Source organism: Antechinus flavipes, chromosome 2 (assembly GCF_016432865.1).
Source record: "Antechinus flavipes isolate AdamAnt ecotype Samford, QLD, Australia chromosome 2, AdamAnt_v2, whole genome shotgun sequence".
In the NCBI taxonomy this organism is placed as follows: domain Eukaryota; kingdom Metazoa; phylum Chordata; class Mammalia; order Dasyuromorphia; family Dasyuridae; genus Antechinus; species Antechinus flavipes.
This window is the reverse complement of record NC_067399.1, coordinates 561,610,896-561,624,625: the sequence shown is the minus strand read 5'-3', so window position 1 is coordinate 561,624,625 and position 13,730 is coordinate 561,610,896. Positions and strand designations below refer to the sequence as shown.

The 13,730-nt window shown below is 38.0% G+C and overlaps 1 protein-coding gene across 2 annotated transcripts in view; it reads right to left on the bottom strand.

Moving 5' to 3' along the window:
* The window catches only part of RGMA (repulsive guidance molecule BMP co-receptor a), a 56,027-nt gene that overhangs the window by 22,258 nt on the left and 20,039 nt on the right, over positions 1-13,730 (bottom strand). For both annotated transcript variants that reach the window (XM_051981040.1, XM_051981039.1), the window contains exon 2: positions 9,849-9,976. In XM_051981040.1, coding sequence (XP_051837000.1) covers positions 9,849-9,976 — 128 coding nt within the window. The remainder of the gene's footprint in view (positions 1-9,848; positions 9,977-13,730) is intronic.

The window sequence follows — 13,730 nt, the reverse complement described above, 5'->3', positions numbered from 1 at the left end:
TGTTAGATTAAGACTAGAATTTAGGTCTTTTGAGTATCAGTTCATTCTACCATGTCATGGTTCACTTCTTTTTGAAACTCTTTTCTTCTTTAGCTCTAGACAATGTTGTTTCCTAGTTCTCTTCCAACTTTTACATACTTTCTCATTTGTGCTTATAAACCAGAGATGTTTTTGGACATGTTTTTTATTATATTTTGGTCTTTTTCACTATTACCTCTCCTGTATGACCTGAAATTCCTCAAATAAAAAGGAGACTACAATCCATTTTTTCTGATCACTTCTTATTTATTATTGTAGGATACACCTTGACAATAACATATTATTTGAAAACATCTCTTCTTCTTACATTTTCTTCTCTACCCTGCCTACCCCACAATAAATTTACCAAGTATATAACCTATTTTACTTTATGGGGTTTTTTGTTTGTTTGTTTATTTTTGGTTTTTGCTGAGGCAATTGGGATTGTGAGTTACCCAGGGTCACACAGCTAGGAAGTGGTAAGTGTCTGAAGTCAGATTTAAAAATGAATCATCTTTATTTGAATCAAAAGAAATTTTAAAATTTTGTGACAATTTTTTGCATTAATATGGGTATGTATTTGCATGAGAAAGAGAGAAATAGAGAGAGAAGTATAGGGAGTGGAGAAAGAAAAGGAGAGGGAGAGGAAATGGGGAGAGGGAGAGGGAGAGGAAGAGGGAAAGGAAAAGGGAGAGAGGGGAGAGAGAGAGGGGAAGGGAGAGAGAGAGAGGAGAGAGAGAGAGAGAGAGAGAGAGAGAGAGGGAGAGGGAGAAGGAGAGGGAGAGGGAGAGGGAGAGAGAGAGGGGAAAAAGAGGAGAGGGGGAGAGGGGGAGAGGGGGAGAAGGAGAAAAGGGGAGAGGGGGGGAGGGAAAAGATCTCATTTCAGGAATATAGCTTATATCTGGTAGGTATATCCAGGCCAGCTAGGTAAGTGCTCTTCACTGACAAGAAGGCACATAGTAAACTTACTTAATATTTATTAACTTCCACCTAACCATCACATTTCCTAAGCTAACTGATTAGTCTTAGAGGAAACCCACTGCTTTTTTTTTTTTTTTTTCTTTTACCCATACATATCCTAAAAGTCTTAGTGCACTTTAGGCTGTAAAAGCTTATATGTTTGAAAGTGAACTATAAATATCTGTATAAGAAATGCACAGACTATATGGCCTTCATGTGAATTTATATTTCAATTCTCTCATTTAGATGCAATTAAGATTTAAACTGCCTTTCTAGTTACCTGAATGATGGCAGGGATGGGTGGAAATAACAATATAAGCAAATGATTAATTCTTTAAATAGTTACCAAATACCAAGTTTCAAGAACAGAAATCAGTAGAAGGGATATTCAGAAAGCTGGCTGTACTGACCCAGACAGCATGAAAATATTTGTTCATCACTAGAGCAGGAGCTGCTTTCAGAGACCTCCTTTGAACTGTTAATCAAGCACAATCTTTTGCAATAATAGCCTGATTATTATTGCCTTGTTTGCATAACAAAGAAGCCCAATAAAACTTATTTCACTGTGCACAGAGGGGGTGTGAAAGATCAACTCTGAGAAAGGAGTCTCAGGAATTCCGAAAACTATTCCAGAGCCTCAACTCAGGAATAAAGACAATGCAATTTGCCATCAAGAAAAGCCCAATAGACCAATAAATTACCCGTGTGCAAAGGGATTAGATCTGGTTTCAGTTGCATGTTAGGGGGAGGTAATGAGGGAAAAGAAAGAAACCTGCCTTTCTTAAAGTGGCAGAATTAATTTAAAAAGAAACTTCAGAATGTAAATTCCTTTTGCCTAAACTGTATTTCCTTCCCTAATCAATCCACAAATATTTACTGATTGCCTATTATGATAAAGCAATGTAAAAGATGTAAAATCACACAAAATATGGTCTCTGTCCTCAGTGAGCTTACAAAATAGTAAGAAAAATAAAGCTATGTCTAAAAATATTTTCAGTAAACTTTAAGTGACATCTCACTAGTATAAACTATGTGCTTACAACATATAGAAAGGAAGAAGCATAGTTAGCAGGATTATTCAGTGAAAGCATCCTAGAGAAAGGAGATAGGTCTTAAAGGATGGGGAAATTTTCTAAAGATAGGAAGGGGGAAAAGAATGATTTTATTTTATACAAAGGAAACAGAATAGTCAAAGCTCAGAGATGAGAAAGCACAAAGTATTCTTTCTCAGTGTTAGAACAAAGGTTCATATTAAGAAATAATGGGAAATAAAATTAGAAATGTAGATTGAAACCAGACTGTAAAGGGACAGAATGATAGCTAAGAGATTTGGGTTTTTCATTAGGTATTGAGGAATTATTGAGGATTTTTTTCCATGTAGAATGTGATATGATCCTTGTGATTTTTATCTGTATTTCCTTTTCCTAACAAATACTCTACTAAGAATTGTCACCTTTATTAATAATGGATTATAGAGCACTTAAAGATTCTTCTAAAGTGACAATTTTAGACTGAAAATAAAAAAGGACCGAGATGACCCATTTTATGGGTGTCATCAGTTTGATATCCTTCAAGTTATTTTGTTCAGGCTACTCCAAATGCCAACTCATAGCAAGGAATGATACCCAATACACCAGTGGCTCTGGGGCCTCGGGAGCTAAATCATCATAACTAAAACTCACATTTATATTGAAGTTTTAGACTGGCAAAGTACTTTCCTTACCACAACTCTCTAAGGTAATATAAATATTATTATCCTAATTTTTTCAGATGAGAAAACTGAGATGTTGAGCAATTAGATGACTTCTTTGTTGATTATACAGTTAGTAACTGTCTGAAACAGAAGTCAAATCCATGGCTCCTGATTCTAGTTCTTTGGATCACTTATTCAGTATCCAGGCAGTCTGAAGTAGGTAGTCAAGAAAATAAACTCTTTTTTTTTTTCTCTCTCACTTTCAATGGTTTTAACCTGAAAGTTGTACCAAAAAAGGAGAAATTAATGGAACTGGTCCACTTTATTACCACTTCCATGGGGGGAAGCAGTAATAATCAGTTTTTCTACCTTCTTTTGGTTAGAGATTGATTATTGACAGTGGTTGGTCCTAAAGAACCTTTGCTGTGCTTTTCTCTCAGGCTCTGTATAGACTATACTAAAACTTTCAAGAACTTTAGCTGTCAACCATCTTGGCAGAAAGTCCCTATGACCCAGCATCTAGGTATTTGACATCAGATCTAAAAAGAAACACACCCAGAAGACTGCCTGAATGTTTTCTCTATAAGTGTTGACCAGGTGTAGCAGACCCTGCCTTAGTTGACTTATCATACACCCAATCTTTATTGACTCTACCATCTTATCTCTAGACTGAGAATCAACATTGCTAATGATTTCTGACACCCCAGTGATTCCATTTGGGTTTTCAGAATTCTTAGCAACTGGGCTAGCAGAGAGGGTTGGAAAAAAGAGGATGCTTTTTTCTTGGTGAATCTTATTTGAGAGAATGGGGGATGGGAATAGGGAGAAGGCAGGGTTAAAGTTTTGCTCGGTGGCTCCCTAATGAGAGCATGCAGAATAGGCTGAATGCCATTTAACATGACAAGGCACGACCAAACAGCCCCATCCATCAAACCCATCCTATACTCTGGAGACCAACCACCTCTCAGCTCGGATTCTCAGACGCGGTTGTGCTCTGGCTACCACAAATGACAAATCATTGGAAGAAATGATATCCTAAGTGGAATAAAAGAGAACGCAGCTTTCCAAATCTGCCAAACAGCCATGGGAGTGGGATTGGACTGAGTGTGTGTGTGTGGGGGGGACATGGCAAAAGAACTCAATTAAAATCCAACCCTAGGCTTGTTCAAAGTATTTCAACACTGACGACCCAAAGTTAGAGCTAGAGCTTCTCTAAGGGGTGGATGGGAACTCTCTTGCTCCAGGGCAGCTGTGAAGATGGTAAATGGTTGAGCTGCCCCTCTGTTCTATCATGAGAACATCTGAGGGAAGAAAGATGACTTTTTCTGGTTTGTGGACTGTTTAAAAAGTTTACAGGTAAGTAATATTAATAATACTTTCAAGGGGGTGACTTTAAAGAGTGATCCTCTCATCTTGTGTCCACGGCACTCCCTGATGTATGAAGCATTTCCTTACACATTTACCTTCAACTCTAAACATCTATGTAGAAATTTGGGGTCCCCTTGCAGAGATGTCATCTTAAAAGTCATTTTAACTGACTTCCTTTTACTTATATTTTCTTCTCGTTTTCAACTATCTATGACAAAAGAATAGCAGATACCTTCACAGCTGCTGCAATACTCAGAATTCAGTGTGCACAATTTCAATCAAACATCAAATTCTTGAACACTGAGTAAGGCCTACTATGTGGCAAGTTTTGGTAATGTTCTTCAGCAGAAAGGTGAATAATGACTTTCTCTCAGGGGTATGAACAGAGAGATATTATTTTAATAAACATTTTGATAATTTAAATACTGGACTAAATGGTACACAAAATGAATAAATAAGCAAAACTAAAAGTCACAAATCTAATTGAGGCAAATTTGCACAAAGCAATTTGCCATTTTGAGTAAAGACATCTATGGGTAGAATCTTCCTTTTTATCCTATAAAGCCAAACTATGGCTTTAGGACAGGAAGGTTCTGCTCTGGGGAAAAACTAGGAATTAGAAGTCCTAGGAAAATATTCTAAATCCCTCCTCTTCCATTCTATTAATTTCCTCTTAACCCCCTCTCCCCACCTTATAATTTCTAACCTATTTTCAGTCTCAGATGTAACTCAAAAGTCAATGAACAATTTAGTTTTTTTTCTGAAATTTGTCTGTTTCGTATCTATTACTTTAAAATGTAAAATATGCTTCCTGTCTTCAACATTTTGTCTCCAATTTAGACTGAGTTCATAACTGTTAAGCGATTAGAGAATAATTTAGTGTTCACTTCAGCAGCACATATACTAAAATTGGAACAATACAGAGAATAATTTAGTGATTAATTAGAAGCATAGCAATTCAAGAAGACTATAGGCAAGAGCTAAGACTTAGCTAGGCTTTAAGTGAAGTGTGCAACTTGGATAAAGAGAGAGAACTGTGCATTTCAGACAGAGGAAATAACACCAACAAAGATAGAATGATACATGGTGGTTGGATTCAGAACTTGAGTGTTTCAAGATGGATGATGATAATCAGTTCCCTTTTGGACCTGTTGAGTTTATACCATCTGTTAGAATGCTTTACCACATCTGAGGTATTCAAAATCATTCACTGATGACTGTTTTCTGCTTCAATGTATGTCTCAGTAACACCATTTACTTTGAATTCTACCTTTGTGTCTACACATAGTATACTGCATTTCAAACAGAACCCATACAGCTAGAGAGACTGCAATATTCTCATAGTGAAACCTCTCTGTCTGACCTCACTGTTAAGTTCGGGGTATGGTGAAGTTCTGTCTGCAGAAATCTGTTATTATACTTCTGCAAATACATATACCTGGCAGTAGTGTACAAAATAGTATTATGGATGTGTTTCAGGGAGTTGCCGTGTTTTGAACATCTGGTTTTGCAACTGGATATAATTTAATACTACCCCTTTGCTATATAAACAAACTCTTTCTGGGGCAACAGTGATTTGGTATGTAGTTTTATTGGACTACACAGTCATTTTATCCCAGGATCTCAGAATTGGAATCCAGAGCTGCATCAAAAATCCAGTTCCTTGTGGCAGGATTCCCTCTCCTACATCCTAGTGATAAATAAGTGGCTTGGAATGACTTACGTCCCAAGGTAGCTCCTTCCATATCTGGATAACTCTAATTGTTAAGGATGTCATTCTCTGTTAATAAGACTAGGTCTGCCTTCTACCCTACTGGTCCTAGTTCTGCCTACGGAGACTAATCAGAACAAGTTTAGTGGGGATATTATAGAAAAGCTATGCTTCAGTGTACCTCAGCTTCCTCATGGACTAACATTTCTAAAAGCACTTGGAACTGAGAGAACAGAAGGAAAATGGGATGAAGATCATTTTACAGTGTGTAAAGAATTAAACATGGATGCAAGAATATGGACTATATCCATATGTTGCTAGATTCCTGTTCTAAATTCCTGTTATTTAACATAAAGGCCATAGTAGCTTTCAAAACTTCAGGACAGGGGACAGCTAAGTAGGAAGTGGATATAGCACCAGCCCTGAAGTCAGGAGGACCCGAGTTCAAATTTGGTCTCAACCTTAACACTTGCTTAACACTCCCTAGCTGGGTGACTTTGGGCAAGTCACTTAACCCCAATTGCCTCAGCAAAAACAAACATAGAAACAACAACAACAAAAACCTTTAGGACAATGACAGGACTTGGATTTAACTAGTATAGGAAAATCCCATAAATTGTTCTCCTTTGGCAAGTTCGGGTTAACACCTTCTGTGCAATTTGTTGTTTTGTCCAGTGAGTGCTCTGGAACTTTGAGACTTTAAGTGATGGGCTCAGGATTATGAAACCAGTATGTAGTAGAGGTGAAAACCTTAAACCTAAGTCCTCTTGGCTTGAAAACTGTTTCCCTCACCATTATAATATTCGGTCTCTCAAATTTAAAATATGAGAACCTGTTACCAAGTACAATTCTTAATGAAAGGAGGAGACACTAATGCTGGACAAGGTTAATATCATATTAACTGTCATAGTCTGGGTTGAAGCAAAGACATCTTTATTTACCTGTGTCCACTTTCATTTGTAGATCTGAGTCTAATCCTGGGATCCATACAGATTTATTAAACCATTCAAACTTATTCTTTTAGCCCTTGGGTATATTTTTCTGAGTTTCTACTTAAAAGTGCTCGTATCCTTTCTGCCACAGGGGTCAAAGGAATAACAAGGAGAATGCCCTATATGGAAGGCTGGGGGTAGGGGAGTATAAGTTTGGACTTTGCTTATAGGACCTAAATGAAACCCAATCTTTCAAACCCCAGCTCTTCTCCCCTCAGGCTTCAAACTCCCAACCTGTAGCCTTCCTGACACAATTCCAAATCCTGCCCTCTCCCAGGCTAACTAGGTAAAACAATGCCAAGAATAAGAAACTTTGTCTTTTTGTGTGTGCCGGAAATTAGCCACTCAACTCATCTCATTAAATAAACTAGTCTTTTGACCAAGGTCTCCAGATAATGAAACTCAGAACCCCCGGGTTATTTAGTTCTTAGATATCCACCACTCAGTCATCAGTAACACGGGTACTTTTAACTTTATGCTTTATGCAGTTCTTTAAGGCTTCAAATAAGGGGAAAAAAAAAACTATAGGAAGGCAACAAAAAAGCTAATTGTAATATCTGCCAGGTTTTTGTTATTAATCTTGGGATATGAAAGAAATGGTATGTTTCAGAACAATGATAAAATCAATTTAAAAATTAGAAACAACTCAGTTACCTTCTACCAACATAAAGAAAAATACTGTCACAGTAAACATCTCACCACCTTTCCCTATCTCCTTGACCAGGAACTTAATAAGTGCTGTCACTTTAAGAGTTTGAAAGGTGTTGTTTTAACAACCTCTAAGCCCCCCTTCTCAATTTCAGCTTAGAGCTGAGATCACATCCCCCACTGCAGCTAAGAGACAAAAGCCATTTATCAACCTATCTGATAAACTTCCAATGGGCTGGATCTTTATCAAGACTAAACTGCCTAGATGCATGTGAACTACAAACTTCTACTTCTGAGAAAGGAGAGAAAGAAAGAAGAAGAGAGAGGGAAGAAGAAAGAGAGGGAAGAAGAGAGAGAGGGAGGAAGAGAAAAGGGGAGAGAAGGGAAAAGAGAAAGAGAGACAGAAAAAGAAAGAAGTTTTCTCTCCCCTGGCAGAGAACTGGTTCACTTCTTTGCATAGACCCTGGGGTATGGGGGGAGGGAGAATTGTGTCCTCTGAAAAAGAGGACCATCTAGATCCTTAGAGAACAGGGTGTTGATTTTATTCAAAAAGAATACACAGAAATTGGCAGAGCAGAGGCAGAAGCTATTTTGGGCCATTGATTTTTAAAACTGGGTCCATACTGGGGCATCCAGCCCATCTTTCTAGCTAAGTTTCCTTAAATGAATCTGACTTTAGGAAATAGGTCGAAACTCCATCTCGGTCTTGCGCCACCTCTAAGGGGTGCACATCTGTTGTATGAGCTGAAGGAGAAGTAAGAGAATAGGGGTGGAGTAGAGTGGGGTGTACTGATTACACTCCCATCTCCCCAACCCCCACTTGAGATGAAGCACATGGAGTGTGCAATACTGTGACCAGCTAGCTACAAAGAGTCTGGATCTCCCAGTTTTGCCAGTTCCTTGAAACATATTTGGCTGATGAGGAGAAAAACAAAACAAAACAAAACAAAACAAAAAAATCCAAGAGCCTAATATCAAGTTCTTTCTTGTACAGTGTTTAATTCTGATCCTAAAGTGGAGAAGCAGCAGAAAGCAGTTATGCTGCTTAGAAAGGAATCTCAACTTAAAAGCTCCTAAGAAAACTTTTTTTTTGGGGGGGGGGGGCGGGGAAGAGGTAGGTAAAGAAACAAGAACTAAAAGATCTTGATGAATCTGAACAGCCCCTATATTTGGATGCCAATGCTTTCTGTTTATATTTTTAGCAAGAGAAAAATGGGTATTAAAAAGTTTAGCTGGAGTGCTCAAGCTCTGAACATGTGGCAAAAATGAAATAAAGTTTTATGAAACATTATAAAGAAAACAGACTATGGGATTTAAGTTTCGTACTTTTTTTTTTTTTTCCTCAAAGGAAAAAAAAAAAGCGGTAAAGAAACCGGAGAGTTTTGGAAGGAACAAATCCCCCTCTGTGGAGTTGGTCTCCCTTCCCCCAACAAAAACAAGAGCTCAGGGCTCGGAGGAATTTGAAGGCAGGGATCTGCCAAAAACATTGTGAAAAACTATGGGGGATTCATTGGAAACAGATGGGCTTTTTCAGCTTTAATTCTGAAATTCTCTCCCTTTCTGACACAATAAAAACAAACAGGGACAACTCTAAATGTTATCAAACAAAAAGATTAGCCTGTTTTTAGCTGAGTCTGTAACCTCCCTGAATGAGCAAGTGTGTAAGGAGGAGAATATAAGAGCACCGAGGTGTGTGGTTTGAAGGGAGATATTGGGATACCAGGAAGAACATACGGAAAAGAAAAAAAACCTAAGGTGTCTCTCTTAAGGTATTTATTTCTGAAAGAGCTCCCAAACCTAGAGCAGATGAGTTTTCTGAGTAGAAGGGTGAGCACCTCATAGAAATAATTATGCACAAGTAAAATCTCCTCTACAATCATTCAGACCAAAGCCTCTTAACAAAAAGAATCAGGAAAACAAAGAGTTAATCAGTCTATGCCTCTTTATTTTCTAGAGTGATTACAAAGGTCCCCTTCTCACCTCTCCAACTGCAGGAACTTTCAAATCACAGCCTCACTTTCAAAATCGAGACAGAAAATATCTAATAGATTGCCCAATTCTTATTTCTGTCATTTTAAACACTAATTTCTCAAAACATCGCCCAAAAGTTCTTACTGTTCTTCATGCACTAGCACAGGTCTCAGGGAGTTGTTTTCCACATCTTACAATGGCAGGGCTTATGCCTCCTTCCCACATTTTAGCTCTCTTTCAATCCATAAGAGGTTCATTTTTCTCTGACTAATATATAAATAGTGTGGGGAACGATATGCAGAAGAGAAATGGAGAGAAACAAAGACGAAGGGGAGAAGAAAAAACAAACTATTGAGAGTGTTTAGAAAGCTTAAGTTCCACCAATTAACTAGCTTTCAAACATGTAGCAAACTGGTACAGAAGGGCTCTACTGCAAGGAGCTCAGCACTGCCTCAGTCTATCATCCAGAAAAAGAGTTCTTCCTTACCTGCAGGGAAGATGCAGAGAAAGACAGCGAGGGTCTGCAAGAATCCCAGGGCTGTAGGTGCTGCCCCTCTCCCCATACCCATCCATCCAGCTCGGTCTTTTACCACTATCCTCTCCCTGGAAGAAGAGCTTTTGTAAAAAGAGAAAAAGAAGGGGGAAAAAAGGAAAAGGAAAAATAAATCACTCAGCAGAAAAAGCCAGGACTTGCTCCTCCAGCAGGAGCAGCAAGCCGAGGAGGCTCCAGTCCACCTCAGCCAGTACTGAAAGATTGGAGATTTTCTCCCTTCTTCCCTCCTCCTCCTCCACCCCCTCCTTTTCTCCCTCCCCTCTCTCCTCCCCGTTCTCCTCCCTCTCCCCCTCACTTCATCCCTCCTCCTTTACTCCCCCCTTCCCAAATAGCCCAAACCACCATCAATCATTTCGATTCCCTTCCAATGTCTACAAGGCTCTTCCTTTCCCCGAGCCTCCACCCATTAGGAGCTGGTGCCCCGCCTCCTGGCACTCCTGTTACACAGCGAAGAAAGCACTACAGGCCCCAGGGTGGGAGGCTGGAAGGGGGCGGAGGAAGGAATTCATCCCATGTTCTACTGTAATGTGAAAGGAGTGAGAGGAGAGATTTGGTTTACAGCCTCAGCTCTTCCCCACCCCAAGATTCCACAATCATCCCCCTTCTATGCTCTCCTCATTTTCTGTGCTCCCCGAAAGAAAACACATGTGAACTAACTATGCTGGGAAAGGCCCCATCTCTTGCCTTACTATAATATGTGAAATTTCAACAATATCCCCAAGAGTAGTGTGCTCCTCCTTTGAGCCACTTATGGATCAAATCTACACATTAGACAAATTAGACTTTCCCCTGCTCCCATGCTCCCTTCCCTAAAAAACGAACATCTAACCTCACTGTCAGTAACCTAGCTTCTCACTATTTGGCAGCTGGTGGGCAAAATCAAATCCAGTTTAGGAACGCTGGTTTGTGATACTATGCAGGCTTGACAACTGTAAGATTTTGTTGTATAGAAAACAACTGTCTAGATATAGCATCCATAAAACAAGAGCAACAATAAGCAATAATGTACAACTATTATTTTACTCAAAAAAATCTGTTGTTAAAACTAGATTCCTTAAACTTTAAAACAAAAAAACAACCAAAAAATGAAACAGAATCTTCTATGACAATGGAAAAGCAAGGGTTATGGATAAGGAAGCAAGTCATATTATTTATGGGAAGAATTCATTTGGTCTCTCTGAATCTCATTTTGCTCATCTGTAAAATGGAGCTAACACCTTTCTCACAGGACTATTTGAGGATCATACAAGAATTACATCTTTATTTTTTGAGAAAATCTTTTCTTAATGGTTCTAAGGTCAGTAACAATAGGTTTGCCTGAAGATAATTAGATTTTTTTAGCCATTTACATGATCTATATATATATCATTGTAGTTAAAAGTACATAAACATATATATATATATACTCACATGAACTTTATACATAAAATATGTCCACATACACTACAAAGTATATATTCACATACACTTTATGTATATTACACACAAAATACATGTATGTATACATACATATGTAGCTTTTTTCAAATGTTCTTTAGAATGAAGCATGAGAAGAGAAGAGGATAAGACAAAGTGATTTCTCTATTTTTTCCAGCCCTACTAATCTCATTCACCTTTACTCAAGTGTGTTTGTTCATCAAAAAATTATTCTGCACTAGTGATTCATAAAACTGATTATATACAGAAATTCCATTGCAGAACTTTATCCAAAAAAGTATGATTAAAAAATAGACCTATTTTGTTTAAAATTATTCATAGAAGCTCTATTTGTAACAACAAAAATGTACAAAACTGGAAAATGACAGGACAAATTATGGTACATTTCCAAAATGATAAAAAAACAAAGCATAAAAGTTAGTGTGGGGGAGATCTACCAGAAAATACATATTCACTCTTGATAGAATATAAGCATCTTGAGACCAAGGACTTAAAAAAAAATATTCAGCACCCAGCCCACTACCCTCCTTACATATACTAGGGAATTAATAAATATTTGTTGAATAGATTGCCTAGAACTATTTATTTTTTAAAAAAGACAAATAGAGAAAACAAAGCCAAATTAACAATGCTTTAGAGAGATCTATAGAAATGATTCAGAGTAAAAACATCTTTTTTTTGGGGGGGAGCTTTTTCATGACTTGTTAATTCACTTGATTCTACCCTGATGAAACTAAAGGGTTTTATGTACTATCTTACTTGTTGGTTTATATTTTATTCTTCCTGATGGGTATAAAAATTTTTAAAGTTAAATTAAAAAAAATTTTTTTTTGTGTTTTGACCTATTTTAAATATTTCTTTCATGTTTCTATCAAACCCATTGGCCTCATCTGATGAAGGCCACACAGGATGAAATGCTATTTTAATTTTTGGCTGCTGTTAATATGCAGAACTGAAAGGGAAGAAATGTGCAGTCTAGAAGTGAGGGAAGGCAGTTCTGTTTATGAAGCTGGTTTCCAGCTGGTTTGATTCAGAAACAGAGATTTAGAGAGTTTGAACCTTCACTCTGTTACAGGTAAAGAAATTAGCATTTGTGTTTGGCCTCTGTTTGGAAAATTGAAGATGTGTTTTGCCAGGTCTGAAATATCACTGGTCAAACTATTCATATTTCCAACCAGGCTACAGGGACAAGCTCTGAATGAGGTTTCCATTGTGTTCCCATTAAACCTTTGACAGATTCTAATGGTAGTCCCCAAGCTTTAAAAGCATAAAAAAGAAGAAGAAAGTACAAATAATATGTATTTTATGCATGAGTTTGACAAAGACTGGAGTTTTTCCAAATGAAAAGAACTCCCATAAAGACAGGTTTGAGATTACAATTTCTAAATTTTGCAACCGTTGCTTAAGATTCAAAATCACTGATTTTGTAGAACTAAAGGGTAGTTAAGATATTCATAAATATTCAAGAAAATGATGACATACTTAGACGAGCATAAACCTGGTTTGCCTAATAGTACTCAAGTGACCTCTCCCTCTACTGAAGATCAATCAATTAACATCATTTGCTTGGTGTGATATTTCTTTAACATACTAATTCTAACCTTTCTGTTAATGGGAAGGAATTGATGCATTAGCATTAATGGAAAACAACACAGATAAATTGTTGGCCCATCCCCAACTCCACCTCCCAAGACCACCACCTCCTTAGGACAGCTTAGGATTTAGTGGAAGGAGCTGTTGTATGCCCTACATTCTCCAAGAGGACTGTGACAGCCAGAAGGTGGATGCCATGGCATGCAAGTGAATCTGTTTTGGCCAGAAACCTTGCGGGTCTTCGCCTCCTGGTGGAAAGAGCACTGAGTTTAGGAGACCCTCAAAGGAAGAGCTCTGACATGACATATCCTTAGGTGAAACACTTAAATTCTAGCCCTTTTTTCTTCATCTGTAAAAACAGCCTTATCATATAAGGAATTCATCAGCAAACTGAGTGCAGCTGGGGAGAGAGAAGCCAGCAGACGGTGAGGATTCCAGGGTCTCACTGGTCCTTGGCTGGGGACACAGATTTTTGTGGGAGGCTGTTCTTGTGGTATCTTCCCATCTGAAATGTTTTTCTCTCTTAACTTCAAAGGAGAAATTTGTATTGACAAAGCTATTTCTAAATAACTAGAATTATCTGTCTGAGTTCAAGCTGAAACACACTGACCTTCATAGAAACTAAACTGAAAAGGCAGAGGCTTCAATAGTTCTCAGGCTTTCCATTTCCCCCTCAATCACATTTGGGTTCCCCAAATTCCAGTGTCTGTCCTAGGAAGAATAAGACCTTAAGTGAGAAAATGAATGTAGCATTGTACACATTGCAAAGTTATATAAATATTAGCT